This window comes from Myotis daubentonii, chromosome 1 (genome assembly GCF_963259705.1).
Source record: "Myotis daubentonii chromosome 1, mMyoDau2.1, whole genome shotgun sequence".
NCBI lineage: Eukaryota > Metazoa > Chordata > Mammalia > Chiroptera > Vespertilionidae > Myotis > Myotis daubentonii.
Genome location: NC_081840.1, coordinates 199,262,362 through 199,279,180, shown reverse-complemented (window position 1 = coordinate 199,279,180; position 16,819 = coordinate 199,262,362). Strand labels below are relative to the sequence as shown.

Genomic DNA, 16,819 nt, shown 5'->3' with positions numbered 1-16,819 from the left:
TGAGGAAGTTAGTTGGCAATTAGGGGGGAAATGTGTAAAAAGACTCCGTAGTGGGTACTAATGAAAACAAGGTTGAGAAACACTGCTAGTCTCCCTGTTACCTTATTCTCAGATTTGCTTACCTTTTGGTTTCATTTTCCTTTTCCCACCTCTCTCTCTTTTTCTTGCTCTCTTCTTTATCTTCTTTCCTCATTCAGTTTTATTTTTTTAATTTTTCTTCATTGATTAAGGTATTACATATACATCCTTATCCTCTCCTTGCCCCCCAAGCCCCCTCCCCGCCCATGCCCTCACCCCCCTGGTGTCTGTGTCCATTGGTTATGCTTATATGCATGCATACAAGTCCTTTGGTTGATCTCTCCCCCAGGGTGGTTTTATTTTTGCAAAGATGATCATACTAAAATTACTGAGAGAGAATGCCTGTCAGTGGTTTTTGTTTTGTTTTTAAAGGCTTTAGTTATTTAGGTTTGCAGTGAGTAGAAAGTCAGAATTTTAACACCTTAGGAAAGTTTCCATTGCACTCATATCTATAGTAACATATTTCAAGGCCTAAGACTCAATTTTTTTATTTGTAAAATGAATAGAGTACATTATTCTCAAGATTCCAAAGCTTGAGTATTTAGAAATGTTATAAAACATGACTCTTAAATTTCTTGTCTTTTTTTTTTCTTTTCATAATATGCTTTCTTCATTGTGATGGCTGATCTTGTCTTTCATTTCTTAAGGTAATATTTCCAAAGCATGTCTAATCTTGAGAAGCATAGAGGAATTAAAGCATAAACCAGGCATGGTGAGTTTATAACTAAAATCTCATACAACTGAAAAAGTAATGGAATTAATAGTCCATTGGTATGTTTGATGTTTTTTGTATTCAATTAATTTCTGCCTATTTCTATATATATAATAGTTAAAATAATAACGGTAGCCCGGCTGGCGTGGCTCAGTGGTTGAGTGTCTCCTCATGAACCAGGAGGTCAGGGTTCTATTCCTGGTCAGGGCACATGTCTGGTTGTGAACTTGATCCCCAGTGTGGGGCGTGCAGGAGGTAGCTAATCAATCATTCTCTTTGATCATCGATGTTTCTCTCCCTCTCCCTCTCCCTTCCTCTCTGAAATCAATAAAAATATATTTTAAAAAAAGATTTCAGGAGGAGGTGGTTCAGTGTGTTGACCAGACTCAGAGTTATCATGGGATGAGTTGCTGAAGTAGAGTAAAGGAATGGAGTTTTTTGAATTGGAATTTGTTGTCGTTACCCATCTGTCAATTACTGAATAAGGTTATGGTAAAAATCTCCCAGTATGAAGGCAAAATTTTCAGTTTTTCTTTAAAGTTCTGCCAATTTTTGCTATATATATTTTTAGTCTATTAGGTGTATGCACAATTATAGTTTTCATATTGTCCTGTTGAATCTAACCTTTTATCATGAAGTAACCCTTTGTTGTTAGAAATGCTTTTTGTTTTAGTTTATTTTGTCTGATATTGACACTGCTATTCTGACTTTATTTTGGCTGGTAGTTACTTGGTTTATTTCTATCTTTTGGTTTTTTAAAAATCCTTTTTTCCCCCACATGCCTTACATGCCTCTTTTAATACCTTTATGTTTTTTTTTAATTGATTTCAGAGAGAGGAAGGAAGAGGGAGAGTGAGAGAGAAATATCAGTGATGAGAGAATATCATTGATTGGCTGCCTCATGCATGCTTTCCACTGGGGATCGAGCACACAAGCCAGGCATGTGCCCTGACCAGGAATCGAACCTCGATATCCTGGTTCATAGGTTGACACTCAACCTCTGAGCCACACTGGCCAGGCTTTAGCTGCCTCTTTTAAATAGCATATAACTAACTAGGATTTATTTTTAAATCCTTTTTGATGATTTTTTGCTTTTACCTAGATAATTATTTACCTTTGTAGTGATTATTGATATAATAGAAATAAGTTCAAATATCTTATTTTGAACTTTCAAAATTACCTATGATTTTCTGATTATTTCCCTCTGACTCTCTTATTTTGGATTGATTATGGTGTTCCTATTCATGTTTGGACATTAATACATTCTGTGTGTGTTCTCTAGGTGTTACTGTACCTTTATTAACATGCATATATAATGTAAAATGTAAAACAGTCTCAATCTTTTACTATTTTTTCTTTTTTGGAATATATAGCTATATTTCCTAAAATACATCAGTTTGCATATAATAGATTTATTATTTTTAAATATGTTTTGATTTTAGAGATTGAGGAAGGGAGAGGGATAGAGAGAAACATCAATGAAAGAGAAACATCATCAATTGGCTGCCTCCTGCATGCCCCCTTCTGGGAATTGAGCCTGCAACTTGGGCATGTGCCTGACCTGGAATCATACCGTGACCTCTGCCCTAACCGGTTTGGCTCAGTGGATAGAGCGTCCGCCTGCAGACTCAAGGGTCCCAGGTTCGATTCCCGTCAAGGGCAATGTACCTTGGTTGCGGGCACATCCCCAGTGGGGATTGTGCAGGAGGCAGCTGATTGGTGTTTCTCTCTCATCGATGTTTCTAACTCTATCCCTCTCCCTTCCTCTCTGTAAAAAATCAATAAAATATATTTAAAAAAAAAAACCCGTGACCTCTTAGTTCCTAGGTTGACTCAACCACTGAGCCACACTGGCCAGGTGGTTTTATTTTTTTTAATGAATTAAACATTTTAAATGTTTCTAAACTTTAATTTTTAATGTTTTTTTCCTTTTTAAAAAAATATTTTTATTGATTTCAGAGAGGAAGGGAGAGGGAAAGAGAGAGAGAAACATCAATGATGAGAGAGAACCATTGATTGGCTGCCTCCTGCACATCCCCTACTGGGGATCAAGCCTGCAACCCAGGCATGTGCCCTTGGCTGGTATCAAATATGGGGACACTTCAGTCCACAGGATGATGCTCTATCCACTGAGCCAAACCAGGTAGGGCGTGTTTTTTATTTTTCCTTAAAGTTTAAAGCAGGGGTCCTCAAACTTTTTAAACAGCGGGCCAGTTCACTGTCCCTCAGACCGTTGGAGGGCCGGACTATAGTTTAAAAAAAAAAAACTATGAACAAATTCGTATGCACACTGCACATATCTTATTTTGAAGTAAAAAAACAAAACGTGGCCTGTAGTTTGAGGACCCCTGGTCTAAAGGTAACCATTATCTTTACCTTCATCTTGAGTGCTACCAGGACCTTAGAATGCTTTAACACTGATTATACTCCTCTCAGATTATATGTTATTGTCTGGTTTTAGTTCTAGTTCATTTTTCTCCATCCTCTTCATATACACAAAAGTAGACATTATTCTTATCTTCATAGTTGATAGTTGTTTAGATTTGTCTACATTTGTCTACATTTACCAATATCTTTGCATCACAGACCTTTTAAATAGCATATATGATTCTAGATCATTTTCCTTTTTCTCAAAAGTATATCCTTTAGACTATTCTTTCAATGAGAACATTTTGATGCTAAACTTTCTGTCTTTGTTAGAAAATGTCTTTTACTATGCCCTTGTTCTTGAAAATTGGTTTTCGTGTGTGTAGAACTCTAGCATTAAACTCTTTCAGAACATTGACAATAGTATTCCATGGACTCCTTTCCATTCTTTTTGAATCAGTCTAATTGTAATCTGTGTTCCTTTTCTCTCACGATACTTAAAAAAAAATCTTTACTTTATTGAGGTATAATTCACATACAATACAATCCATCCTCTTAAAGTAAGGATGCTTTTTAATACGTTCACAGATATGTGCAACCATGAGTATAGAAAATTTTAAAACATTTTCATTACCCCGGAAAAACCTATTACCTTTAGCTATCACCCCCACCTCCCTATTTAGGGGTTCCTAACAACTCCTAGTCTATTTTTTGTCTTTAGAGATTTACCTATTCCGGAAATTTCATAGAAATGGAATAATTTATAATCTTTTATGACTAACTTATTTACTTTGCATAATGTTTTCAAGGTTTATCCATGTTGTAGCATGTATCAACACTTCATTTTTTAACCTGTTACATTTTACTAGAGGCCCAGTGTGTGAAATTTGTGCACTGGGCTGGGGGCAGCCCTCAGCCTGGCCTGTGCCCTCTCACATTCTGGGAGCCCCACAATCAATTGCCCCCAAAGAGGTAGGCCCCACCCACCTGGCCAGGGCTCATGGGTTGGTGGCCTGGGCCTCCCTCTTTGGGGCGATCATGGAGTCCCCCAATTGATTGCCCTGCTGGCCAACGGCCTGGGCCTTCTTCTGCAGGGCTATCTGGCTATTGATCGCACTCCAGCAGAGGGAGGCCCCGCCCACCCACTGCAGCCCGCTGGTCTGTGGCCTGGGCCTCCCTCTTTAGGATGATGGTGGAGGCCCCTCCCAATTGATCGATTGCCCCGCCCACTGGTGGCCTGGGCCTCCCTCTGCAGGGTGATCATGGGGCAATGGCCGGGCCCCCAACCAATTGCATCACACCCTCCTTGGTTGGCCTGGCACCAGTGGGTATCATAGCATGGTCATCCGGAAGGTTGTCCGGGCGGTCATTCTCCTGTTCGGTTGTTTGGACAATTTGCATATTATACTTTTATCATTATAGACTAAAGGCCTGGTGCGTGAAATACATGCACTCGGTGGAGAGGCATCCCTCAGCCTGGCTTGTGCCCTCTTGCAGTCTGGGAGCCCTCGGGGGATGTCCAACAGATGGCTTAGGCCCGCTCCCCATGGGGAACAGGCCTAAGCTGTCAGTCAGACATCCTTAGTGCTGCTGCAGAGGTGGGAGAGGTTCCTGGCCATGAGCTTGGCTTCTGGCTGAGTGGTGCTTCCCCAGTGGGAGCGCACTGACCACCAGGGGGCAGCTCCTGCATTGAGCATCTGCCCCCAGCTGGGCCTATGATAGTTTTGAGTATTCTTAAATATATAATTCTTTTGTTTCAGTTACATTCACAGTGTTGTATAATATCACTACTATTTCCAGAGCTATTTCATTACCCTAAGCCAGTGATGGCAAACCTTTTGAGCTCAGCGTGTCAGCATTTTGAAAAACCCTAACTTAACTCTGGTGCCGTGTCACATATAGAAATTTTTTGATATTTGCAACCATAGTAAAACAAAGATTTATATTTTTGATATTTATATTATATATTTAAATGCCACTTAACAAAGAAAAATCAACCAAAAAAATGAGTTCATGTGTCACCTCTGACACGCGTGTCATAGGTTCGCCCCAGCAGTGTCTTACTATATGAACTAATTTTCCAAGTGCTTATTCTCAACTTCTGTACTTACCTTGCAGACTGGTAATTTTGTGAACTGGCACTGCTTTAGAGGAAAGGTATATTTTATAGATAACTTTGTATTTGGAAAGCACTGCTGTTCATGGTATTTCTAGTTATTATACCCCATAATATAGTAATTTTTATGATGAATTAGATTCTGGTGGAGAGAGCCTAGCAGCCTTTATCTGCCGATTCTTCAATGTTTTTCATTTTGAAAAAGCTTACTCCGGGAGAGAAGGGGAAATTTTACTCACTAATTTATACCTTTCGCTGGGTAGGTATCTGCATTAGTGACTATGTACAGCCATGAGGAAGATATTGATAGCGCCATTGAGGTCTTCACACAAGCTATCCAGTGGTATCAAAAACATCAGGTAAGTAAATGGAGTAAAATGTTATAAGGGTTTGTTTTTACATAAAAATAAAAAGCTGCACTCCTGAACTAAAAAGTTAGGAGAATTGAAACATTACAAGTCACTATTTAAAAGATGGAATGATATTACTATTATAACCTACTAGAGGCCTGGTGCACGAAATTTATGCACTGGGGGCAGGGGGGAGGGGGTCCCTCGGCCCGACCTGCACCCTCTCGCAGTCTAGGAGCCCTTGGGGGATGTTTGACAGTTGAACATCCTTAGTGCTGCTGCAGAGGTGGGAGAAGCTCCCGCCACGGCTGCAGCGTTTGCTAGCTATGAGCCTAGCTTTTGGCTAAGGGGTCTTCCCCCTGTGGGAATGCACTGACCACCAGGGGCCAGCTCCTGCGTTGACTGTCTGCCCCCTGGTGGTCAGTGCGCCTCATAGCGACTGGTCGTTCCACTGTCAGGCCAAAACTGACTCTCCGACATCCCCTGAGGGGTCCCAGATTGAGAGAGGGCGCAGGCCAGGCCGAGGGACCCCACTGGTGCACGATCAGGGCCGGAGAGGGATGTGGGAGGTTGGCTAGCCAGGGATGGACCATGAGAGGGCTCCAGGGCATGTCTCACTCAGTCCTGATCGGCTGTTCCCCAACAGCAAGCTAATGTACTGGTTAGAGCATCTGCCCCCTGGTGGTCAGTGCACATCATAGCAAGAAGTTGAGTGGCCTTAGCATATCATTAGCATATTATGCTTTGATTGGTTGAATGGCCTACCAGATGACCAGACACTTAGCATATTAGGCTTTTATAATATAGATTTTTTAAGTATACCAGATCCAAATAAAGTTATTAGAAGTAAAAAATGGCTGCAAAATGGGGAAAAAAATGTTCAGTTATGTTTTCTGAACCTCTTTCCTCTGTGTGTGTGTGTGTATATGTAACCTCAAGAAATAAGAATAATAGTACATGATTATATATATGAGAACTCATCTTTAGTGACTAGGGAGTCCATGGATGGTAGTAATTAGTAGAACAGTGGTATAGTTGACCCTTGGACAACATGGGTTTGAACTGCACAGGTCCATTTATATACGAATTTCTTTTCAATAAGTACTATAAATGTATTCTCTTCCTTATGGTTGTCTTAACATTTTCTTTTCTCTAGCTTTATTGAAAGAATACAGTATGATGTAATACATATAACATGCAAAATATGTATTAATAGACTTATTGGTTAAGGCTTCAAAGTCAGCAGTAAGCTGTTAGTAGTTTAATTTTTTAGGGAGTCAAAAGTTATACTCAAATTTTAAACTGTCAGTGCCCCTAACTCCTGTGTTGTTCAAGGGACAGCTATACATGGGATAATTGTATATCATGACTCCATCTATTAGAGACATCTTTATTTTTTCCAGTATGGGTTTCTGCATGGGCAATACCCAACTTAGGTGGCATTTGTACTATTAGCACTGTTAGCAGTGGAGAGATACCAGTGTTCTGGGAACTATTAGGATAATGTTTGCTAATTATGGTGACATATATTTGATTATGGGGTTATTTCTACTTGTGGATGATCTAAATCGAGGTGAATTGTGTTCCAAATTCATAAATTAGTCATGTCTGTACTAATTTGTCTTCTCCTCTCCCTGTTTGTGTGTGAAAATTTATGATTTTTCATACATTCTGTAAAACTTGAGGAATTTAATGGATAGGCCCATTTTAAAGGTCCTATGAATATAACTTCATTAACTTGCTAAATATTTAGCTTAAAACTTTTCTTTCTCTTTTTATTCAAACTGTAGCCCAAATCTCCTGCTCATTTGTCCTTGATAAGAGAAGCTGCAAATTTCAAACTCAAATATGGGCGGAAGAAGGAAGCAATTAGTGACCTAGAACAGCTATGGAAGTAAGCTCTGAAAGGTGGAGATGTAGAAATCCAGATTTTATTGCTGTTATTTGATATGAATGAATTATTTTGCTTGTTTATGTTTTCTTCAGTTTTATAAATTGTTAAATAACTTTTTTATTTCTCTTTTAGACAAAATCCAAAAGATATTCATACCCTGGCACAGCTTATTTCTGCTTACTCACTTGTAGATCCTGAAAAAGCAAAAGCGTATCCTTTTGATTGTTCCAAGCAGCTCTCAAGTTGCATAGTAGATCTCTTCCAGTACCTGTTTGACTAGGACTTTTTCTGTTGTAAATTTCAACAAACAAAACCCTCTTCTTTAAAAAAAAAATTTTTTTTAATCTTTTTAATCAGAGAGGAAGGGAGAGGGAGAGAAAGAAACATCAATGATGAGAGAATCATTGATCGGCTGCCTCCTCCACACCCCCCACTAGGGATCGAGCCCACAACCTGGGCATGTGCCCTTGACTGGAATTGAACCCAGGACTTTTCAGTCCGCAGGCCGATGCTCTATCCACTGAGTCAAACCAGCTAGTGCCAAAACCCCTTTCTAACTAGTAAAAACAAAAGTGAGAATTTAGTGATCAATGTGACTGAAAAATACAGCGGTAGACCAACTTGGGGTACAGCTTGATCCACAACCAAAAATGAAGTTCATGCCGAAACCGGTTTGGCTCAGTGGATAGAGCGTCGGCCTGCGGACTGAAAGGTCCCAGGTTCGATTCCGGTCAGGGGCATGTACCTGGGTTGCGGGCACATCCCCAGTGGGAGATGTGCAGGAGGCAGCTGATCGATGTTTCTCTCTCATCGATGTTTCTAACTCTCTATCTCTCTCCCTTCCTCTCTGTAAAAATCAATAAAATATATTTTTAAAAAAAACACAAAAAAACAAAAATGAAGTTCATAACATATAGCTTAGATCTCCATGTTCAAATTCAACAGAAAACAAAACAAAAAAAAACCAACACAAAAACAATAAACAAAAAGCAAACAAAACCACAAAAAAATGTATTTTTTTTTTTTTTGGATTACTAGTACATGATTCTGAAATGTCATTTTGATTGAACTATTTTATGTCACTTGCCCATCTCAAACAATAAGAGAATGGTGCCCTAATTGGCTGAGTTTGGATCATGTGTGCTACTCCAATATGGGTGTGTTCCCAAAACAGTGGGATGGTGGTGAATGTTAAGTCATAACCTTTGCATTGAGCAAGTCTGTTTTATACTCTTAATAGCTGTTTTGAGGAAATGGAGTTTTTATCAAGCTATGATCTAGAAGTATGTCACTGAGTTAAGGAATAGATGATTAGAAGAGACAGTGTGTTTCTCTATAGGCATAGATATATCGTTAGGCATATATATGTATTTATATTGTGTTCCTGAACTCCTGTTCTATCCCAGTCTTAGTAAACATTTGCCCTCGTCAGATAGTATGTCTCTGAAAGTAGATGTTGATGCTCTTGAAAATTCTCCAGGTGCTACGTATGTTCGGAAGAAGGGTGGAAAAGTTGCTGGAGAGAGTCAACCAAAGGAGCAAGGGTAATGTTTTTCATTCTAACATTCACTAATGCTGATTTTAAATTATTTGAGGAATAAAAATACACTTATAAAAATTACATGTGAATAAGGTTTAAGTCCCCTTTGTTTCTTTTCCTTCCTTTTCTCTGTGCCCAACTCTTAGCCCTTGTTTCCTCTCTCCTCTCTGGTCCAGAATTAACTTCTGGTATTAACTTAGTGTGTATCCTTCCAGATCTTTTTCTTTGTATTTACACACAGACGTGAATTAGAAATATTTTCCTTAGATTGGATTATTTTTTGTTTTTTACAGAAGTGGAGTTCCATTGTGCTTAGTGTTTTCAAACTTGCTTTCTTTCATTTACTAAGTCTTGCAGACATATGCTATTTATGCATAGGCTGGATGGGCCCTACTTTATTAACCTATTAAGTTCTTAATATACATTTACTGTATCATTTAGTAATTCTAAACCACAGTTCTGATCTTTATTTTGCTGATTTGGAGGAAAGGTTAGCCAACTTCATTAACTTATATAAAGTCAAATTCCAATTTTTTCCTTATTCTACATTGCCATCTCAAAAGAAGCAGAGGCCTATGGTAAATGTTTAAGTTTTATTTTTGACTCAGGATGAATAGAGAATGGAAAAGATAAAACATTTCCTCAGTTTTGTGGCTTTCTTATTTTTTCACTATTGTCTCCTTTTTTGAATACCTTTCAAAATCTAATTTTTTTGTAACTTTGAAACAGTATCAGCACCAACTTTATATGATTAACTTCATTATGAACTCTGTGTTTGATATAAAAAAGTATTATCCTCATAATAGAATTTAAAAACTTAAATAGGGAATTGTAGTCTCAGAGATATGACATTGTTCCATTTTATCATATGATTCTGATTTCAAGCCTTATAAAGAACTCCAGAATGAAATGAATCCAAGCCAGATCTTAAGGGGATTTTTAAATAATGCCCATTTAAATATTTTCAGTACTTTTTCCCCTCTTTCAAAACAGGTGTGGGTGATTAGTAAGAACATACAATTCATTTCTAATCCTGTACAATTACTAAGATGTACATTGAGGTTTTAAAAAATATATATTTTTATTTTTATTTATTTCAGAGAGGAAGGGAGAGGGAGAGAGAGATGATGAGAATCATTGATCAGCTACCTCTTGCACACCCTCTACTGGGGATTGAGCCCACAATCTGGGCATGTGCCCTGACCGGGAATTGAACCATGACCTCCTGGTTCATAGGTCGACACTCAACCAGTGAGCCACACTGGCTGGGCTTTTAAGCTTTTAAATTTCTGCACAATATTTTCATTAAGCATTATTAACGTTTTTTTATTTTATGTTAACTTTTGGATACAACCATTTAGTTACTTTTTAAGATACACTATGTTGTTGACAAAATATAAATCATGGTCCTTGCCCTCATAAGAACTTAAGTATAGCAGAGGGAAGTATATGTAAGCAGTAATTGTAATAAAGATTGCATGTGCTACTATTGTGCAGGGCATTTGGGAGTTCACTAGAGGGGATGGATCTTCCTCAGGACACTGGGAGGTTAGAAAACACTTCATGGAAGAGATGACTGGGTTGACTTGAAGAAAATGAAACAGAAGAGTTAGGCAAAGTGTGAGCAAAAGCAAAGAAGTAGGAAATGGTAGAGAACCTCTAGGAAATTGCAGGTGTGATTTGTAGGGAGACAATGTATTGTCTAAGGGAGAGATGAAGCTCTAACGTAAAACGCTGTCTTACTATAGGGTGTACCCTGAAAGAACTCACAATGAATGACTTGATAGAATGACTTTTTAAAAAATTCTCACTTGAGGATATGTTTATTGATTTGAGAGAGAGAGAGAGAGAGAGAGAGAGAGAGAGAGAGAGAGAGAGAGAGAGGAAGGGGGAGAAGGAGAAAGAGAAACATTGATGTGAGAGAGAAACATCAATTGGTTACCTCCCATAGGTGCCCTGACTGGAGATCGAACCCGTTACCTAGGTGTGTCCTGACAGATAATTGCACCTGCAAATTTTTGGTGTCAGGGCCAGAGATATTTTGTATATGTTCCTTTTATTAAAGTATATATTGTTATTGATTTCAGAGGAAGGAAGAAGGAGAGAAAACATTGATGTTGAGAGAGAATCATTGATTAGCTGCCTCCTGCACACCCCCTACTGGGGATTGAGACCACAACCCAGGCATGTGCCCTGACCTGGAATCAAACCATGACCTCTTGGTTCATAGGTTGACCCTCAACCACTGGGCCACACTGGCTTGACTGTGTTCCCTTTTTTGTTTTTACTGTAGCTGTCAGAGTACTTAGCAATTATTTTGAGTGTTTTCTTGACTTCTTAGGCTCTTTTAAATGCCCTTTAGTTGGAAAGGGGGGTCAGTATACTTTAAATAAAGATTTTATTACCTAAAAAGTTCAATAGCCCTGGCTGGTGTGGCTCAGTTGTTAAAGTGTCGACCCGAGCACTAACGATTGTGGGTTCCATTTCTGGTCAAGGGCATGTACCTGGATTTCAGGTTCAATCCCTGGCCCTGGTCGGGGTGCATGCGGAGGCACACAATCAATGTGTGTCTCTCACATTCATGTTTCTTTCTCTCTCTCTCTCTCTCTCTCTCTCTCTCTCTCTCTCTCTCATCTCCCTCCTTTCTCCCCTCCCTCCCTCCTTTCCACTCTTTAAAAATCAATGAAAAAAAAAATCCTCAGGTGAGGATTAACAACAACAAAAATTCAATAAACTCACAAATTTAGCCCTATATAAACCTGAAAAATAAAAATTTGCAGAATAAAATGCTTTCCACCACTCTCTGCCCTTCTGCCTACCCAGGTCAAAACCAATGTTACTTATCTTACATAACCTACCAAAGATATTCTTTGCATGTATTATACCTGTACATTTTCTTCTAACAAAGAGTTTAATGATCTGTTCTTGAGTTTTGCCAAACGTGAGGTAACTTATTGTAGATGTTGATGCTTGTGCAAGTTTCTTATCTTTTTTACATAAAGTTTAATATGCATGTGCCAATGTAAATGGTATCTGTTTTCTGAAAACAATTGTCACCCCTCTTTTCTAAACCCTCTCCTATAAATTACAGTGTATGAAGCTTGATTAAATTTAACCTAAATAAACATCCCAACTAGTCTATTTATTAACTTTGGTGAGCCCTCACTTAGCAAATCTTGAACACCTTTATGATAAAGTACTCAGCTTGCTCTTTTGCACATGCGTAATGCTCTATATTTTATCATGCTGTTGGTAATGATTTTTGTTCTCTTTGTAGACAGGGAGATTTGAAAAAGAAGAAGAAAAAAAAGAAGGGTAAGGCTTTTTAAAAAGTCTTTAGATTTCTTTCTACAAGATAAAAGCTTGAGTTTAGCCCTATATAAAAACCTTCAAATATATTGGCCTCTTGTATCTTTGAATACTTGAGTTTTGTCTTAACTATTGCTAGTATTTAATTTTATTACATTAAAGAGTACAACTCTGGAGTTTGCCTAAATTTAAATTATTGCTTGAGTAACATTGCTCTTTCACTGTGACTGTGAACAGATTACCTAACATTCCTGCCTGAATTTTTTATCTGTAAAAGGAATTTGATGGGATATACCTCATATAATTAAATAAGATACTGCATGTAAAGCTCTTAGAACACTGTCTGGCTTGTAGTAAACCCTGATAACATTAGGCTGCTTTTGGCTGTAAATAACCATAGAAGTCCATCAAACTGGTCTAAGAAAATTTGCTGTTTATGAAACTGTCAGTGACGTTAGCATCAAAATCAAAGTTGGTTGATCCAGTAGTTGTATCTTTTTGTTCTGCTGTGCATAAAACTGGATCCCATTAGAGTCTTGTGATGTTTGTTGGAAAAAGTAACATACTTGTCATTTATATCCATGAGGACAAAGAGGGTCCCATTTGGGCAAATCTTTCCCATTATTCTGATTGGCTAACATAGGTCATTGTCCAGCCCTGAGCCATCCAGGGCAGTGGTTCTCAACCTTGGCTGCACATTAGAATCACCTGGGAATCTTTTAAAATCCTGATTTCTGGGCCTCATTCTCCAGAAATTCTGTTTCTTTGTTATGGGGTGGGGCCACAACATTAGTAACAAGTCTTGGACATAATGTTTAAATGATTACCTTGAAAACATTATGAACAGATTCCTCATTTCTTCATCAATTAATTGTTACACAGGAAAACTGCCTAAGAATTATGACCCAAAAGTGACTCCAGATCCAGAAAGATGGCTACCAATGCGGGAACGGTCTTACTACCGGGGAAGAAAGAAGGGTAAGAAGAAGGATCAGATTGGAAAGGGGACCCAGGGAGCAACTGCAGGAGCTTCATCTGAACTGTAAGTCATTGCTTCCTGATTGAGGTCACTCAGAGCATAGGTTGATCTTTCTGAGATTGACTCAGGGTCATTAGTGTGAATTTTAAAATGTATTTTAAGTATGAGAAGTACAGTCAGATATCTTTGATGGTTTTTTTAAAAATATATTTTTATTTCAGAGAGAAAGGGAGAAGGAGAGAGAGATAGAACTCAATGATGAGAGAATCATTGATTGGCTGCCTCCTGCATGCTCTCCACTGGGGATTGAGCCCGCAACCTGGGCATGTGCCCTTGACCAGAATCGAACCAGGACCTTTCAGTCTGCAGGCTAATGCTCCATCCACTGAGCCAAACCAGCTAGGGCATCTTTGATGTTTTGCAGTACGCTATTGTAAAGGAAAGAAAATGTGATATTTCTGGTTGGATTGTATTCTAAATACTTGGATTTTAAGATTGTATCATAAATAATAGGATTCCAGTAACTTCAAAAGTAGACTACATACACTGTCATCCAATAAACTAAATATCTAGATAAACAAAGTTATAAATAATGTGACTAAAAAGAAGTATTAAAAATGTTACTGCCCTGGCCGGTGTTGCTCAGTGGTTAGAGGGTCAGCCCACACACCTGAGGGTTTGATTCCCAGTCAAGAGCATGTACCTGGGTTTCAGACTTTGAACCCCGGCCCAGTCGGGATATGCTTGAGGCAACCAATCAGTCGATGTTTCTCTCTCCTCTTTCTCTCTTTCTCCTCCTCTATCCCTCTCTCTACTCTCTCTTTAAAAAAAAGTTACTTGCCCTGGCTCAGTTGGTTGGAGTGTCATCCAGTACACCAAAAGATTGTGGGTTTGATTCCTGGTCAGGGCACATTCTTAGGTAGTGGTTTGATCCCCAGTTGGGGCATGTATGGGAGGCAACCAAGCAATGTTTCTCTTCCCCCCTCTTCTTTCCTCTTTCTCTAAAATCCATAAAAAGATATCCTTGGGTGAGGATTTAAAAAAATGTTACTAAATAACTCATTTGTATATGGTAGGATTATAAGTCATTTAAAAATTTTTCTTTATTTTCTAAGCCTTCTAAGAATTGGCATGTACCATATATTACTTATCCTTTGATTATAAAGCACTAAACATTTTATTCAAAAGGGATAAAGAGTTGGGGAACCCACTTTAAAATAAATAGAATGTGTGGGAGATTATTAGGGGTGGAAAGTGAAATTCACGTGTGTATGTTTTTATAGCCTTTTTCTTTGTTGAATGTATGAATGACTGACACTTTCCTGATCTGATGATTTCAGGGATGCCAGTAAAACTGTGAGCAGCCCACCCACCTCCCCAAGACCTGGCAGTGCAGCAACAGCATCTGCATCTACAAGTAATATCATACCCCCAAGACACCAGAAACCTGCAGGGGCTCCAGCAACAAAAAAGAAACAGCAACAGAAAAAGAAGAAAGGTGGAAAAGGTGGCTGGTGATTAGAACATTCTTGTTGCAGACTATTTTTCAGCTAGTCTTAGTGACACTAGGAACATAATAAAGAACACAGCAAGAAGCACAGAGCTGCTCCCTCTCCCATCCCATTTTCATCAGATTATTTTCTTGTGCATCAAAAAAGAAAACATCTTCCTCAAACTCTGCCTAGTCAGACTTAGCCTACTTGTACCACCTAGCTTTGCACAGATGACGAGAACTCAAAATAATTGGTATTTACCCACCTTGATATCTGTTTCTTTGTGTGCTGATCTGGAGGTGTTTGTTTTCAGTTTCACAAACAAGGCATGTTATCTAAGGTTTCCTAGGTTATAAACAGAAGTTACTTCTGCTGTTTTAACTAGAGTCTAAAGACACTTGTTCTTATCTAGTCCCACTTTAAATTATGTCTTAGAAGGTCTTGGGAGACTGAAAGTGGAATCTTCTGAGCATTCCAAATATCTGCTTAGAAATATCATGTGATAAAAAGGGACCTTATTAGTACACTGGTGTTCTTCACTTAGTTACATGAGTGGCCACAGGAAAACCAAGTGTCTTGATTAATTTTTATCATAAATTCTGTTATGTGATATTGGAATATGGGATATTATATATATACATATATCGTAATAAAAAGTATGTATGTGTGTATGCATATATACACATGTATATAAATTAGGACTCCTTTTGCCCCTGTATCAGTTTCAGATTATGATAACATGGTGCTTATTTAGCACTATAAAGAACTCAAAGAAAACCAATGTTGTAAGAAGCTGACCCTTAGCAATGTTCTTAGGTCAAATGGGTTTGGATGGTCTCAATCAGATTTAATGTCCCCTATCAAGAGCATGAACATTGACTTCCTGTGTAGAGAAGAAATCGGTAGCAGAGTTCAGTAGCAGGCAGTATTAAAACTCAACAGTACTGTGTGGCCCAATTAATAAATACTCAGATGGCTCCTCTTTCTAGTTAGGGCAGTGACTATACATTACCCTTCCCAGAGTGAGGGAGTGTTGTACAGTCAGGACTGCGGTGTCGGTGTTGCTCTGGTCTTTCCTTGCTTATAAGCCACTTTCCCATTGAACAGCTGTGAGACAGATGCCCACTCCTACTAGTATTCATTTTATGTACCCCAGATAGCATTGAATTTAGATTTAAGACTTATTTCCTTGTGATCGTATTACTCCATCCTTGTTAATAAAGTGCTGCTGTGTTTGACTCCGAACATAATGAAACATACTGAGACATCTTCGAAGAGTTTTTTAAAAGTCTTTCCTCCTTTACAAGAGTAAGAAATGTGGTGCTGCCTTTCTGTTTAACATAATCAGAGTTTGCAGTGGCATCTAAACAAGAGACGGGCTTACATATGAATGGTTTATTATGGCATAATACTTTTTGAGCTCTCAGAAAATAGTCTTTTGGTCAGAGTGACAGATACTCATTCCTTCTAAATATATACCCCATTACAAGAATAATTGTTAGTAAATTTGTTATTTAGGATTCCATTAAATTTCTGTGGTGAAGGATAATCACTTTTTAGGTTTAACTAAGCTACTGAATTTTGGTGAAAATTATCATTAAAATTTTGACACAAAATACAAAGTGAAATACATGGTTTTCTAGCCAGTCATTGCTATTATCAGTCATTACTAAGCAACTGAAACCTCAGTTCAAAGAAGTTATTGTCAAATTAAGTGTAAACATCTACATTAACTTTCTGTTAATTATTTCTCTTTTGGACAGCTCTTTAACCAGTGACATATACACTTTGTATATATGTGTGTGTCTACATTTATAAAAACCAATATGGATACATCCATTCACTGTGGCACATTTTAAAATAAAATATTCTAGCAGTGAGTATGGATTGAGATGTTTTGGGTGTTGACATTTTATGGAGGACTTCCTGGTTGGTACATCTGAGAATTTTTTAAACTGAGTATCTAAAATCTCAGAGCATT

The 16,819-nt window shown here is 38.3% G+C and overlaps 1 protein-coding gene across 3 annotated transcripts in view; it reads left to right on the top strand.

The window, feature by feature from the left end:
* SRP72 (signal recognition particle 72) overlaps window positions 1-16,721 on the top strand; it is a 33,234-nt gene extending 16,513 nt beyond the window's left edge. For 2 of the 3 annotated variants that reach the window (XM_059670427.1, XM_059670435.1), the window contains 8 exons: window positions 726-790; window positions 5,537-5,632; window positions 7,414-7,517; window positions 7,650-7,727; window positions 8,924-9,061; window positions 12,335-12,372; window positions 13,249-13,408; window positions 14,686-16,721. In XM_059670427.1, coding sequence (XP_059526410.1) covers window positions 726-790; window positions 5,537-5,632; window positions 7,414-7,517; window positions 7,650-7,727; window positions 8,924-9,061; window positions 12,335-12,372; window positions 13,249-13,408; window positions 14,686-14,863 — 857 coding nt within the window. In that variant the 3' untranslated portion in view covers window positions 14,864-16,721. Of the gene's footprint in view, window positions 1-725; window positions 791-5,536; window positions 5,633-7,413; window positions 7,518-7,649; window positions 7,728-8,923; window positions 9,062-12,334; window positions 12,373-13,248; window positions 13,409-14,685 lie in introns of those variants that run through there. The other variant, XM_059670445.1, reaches the window with a different exon arrangement.
* Window positions 16,722-16,819: the final 98 nt, after the last annotated feature.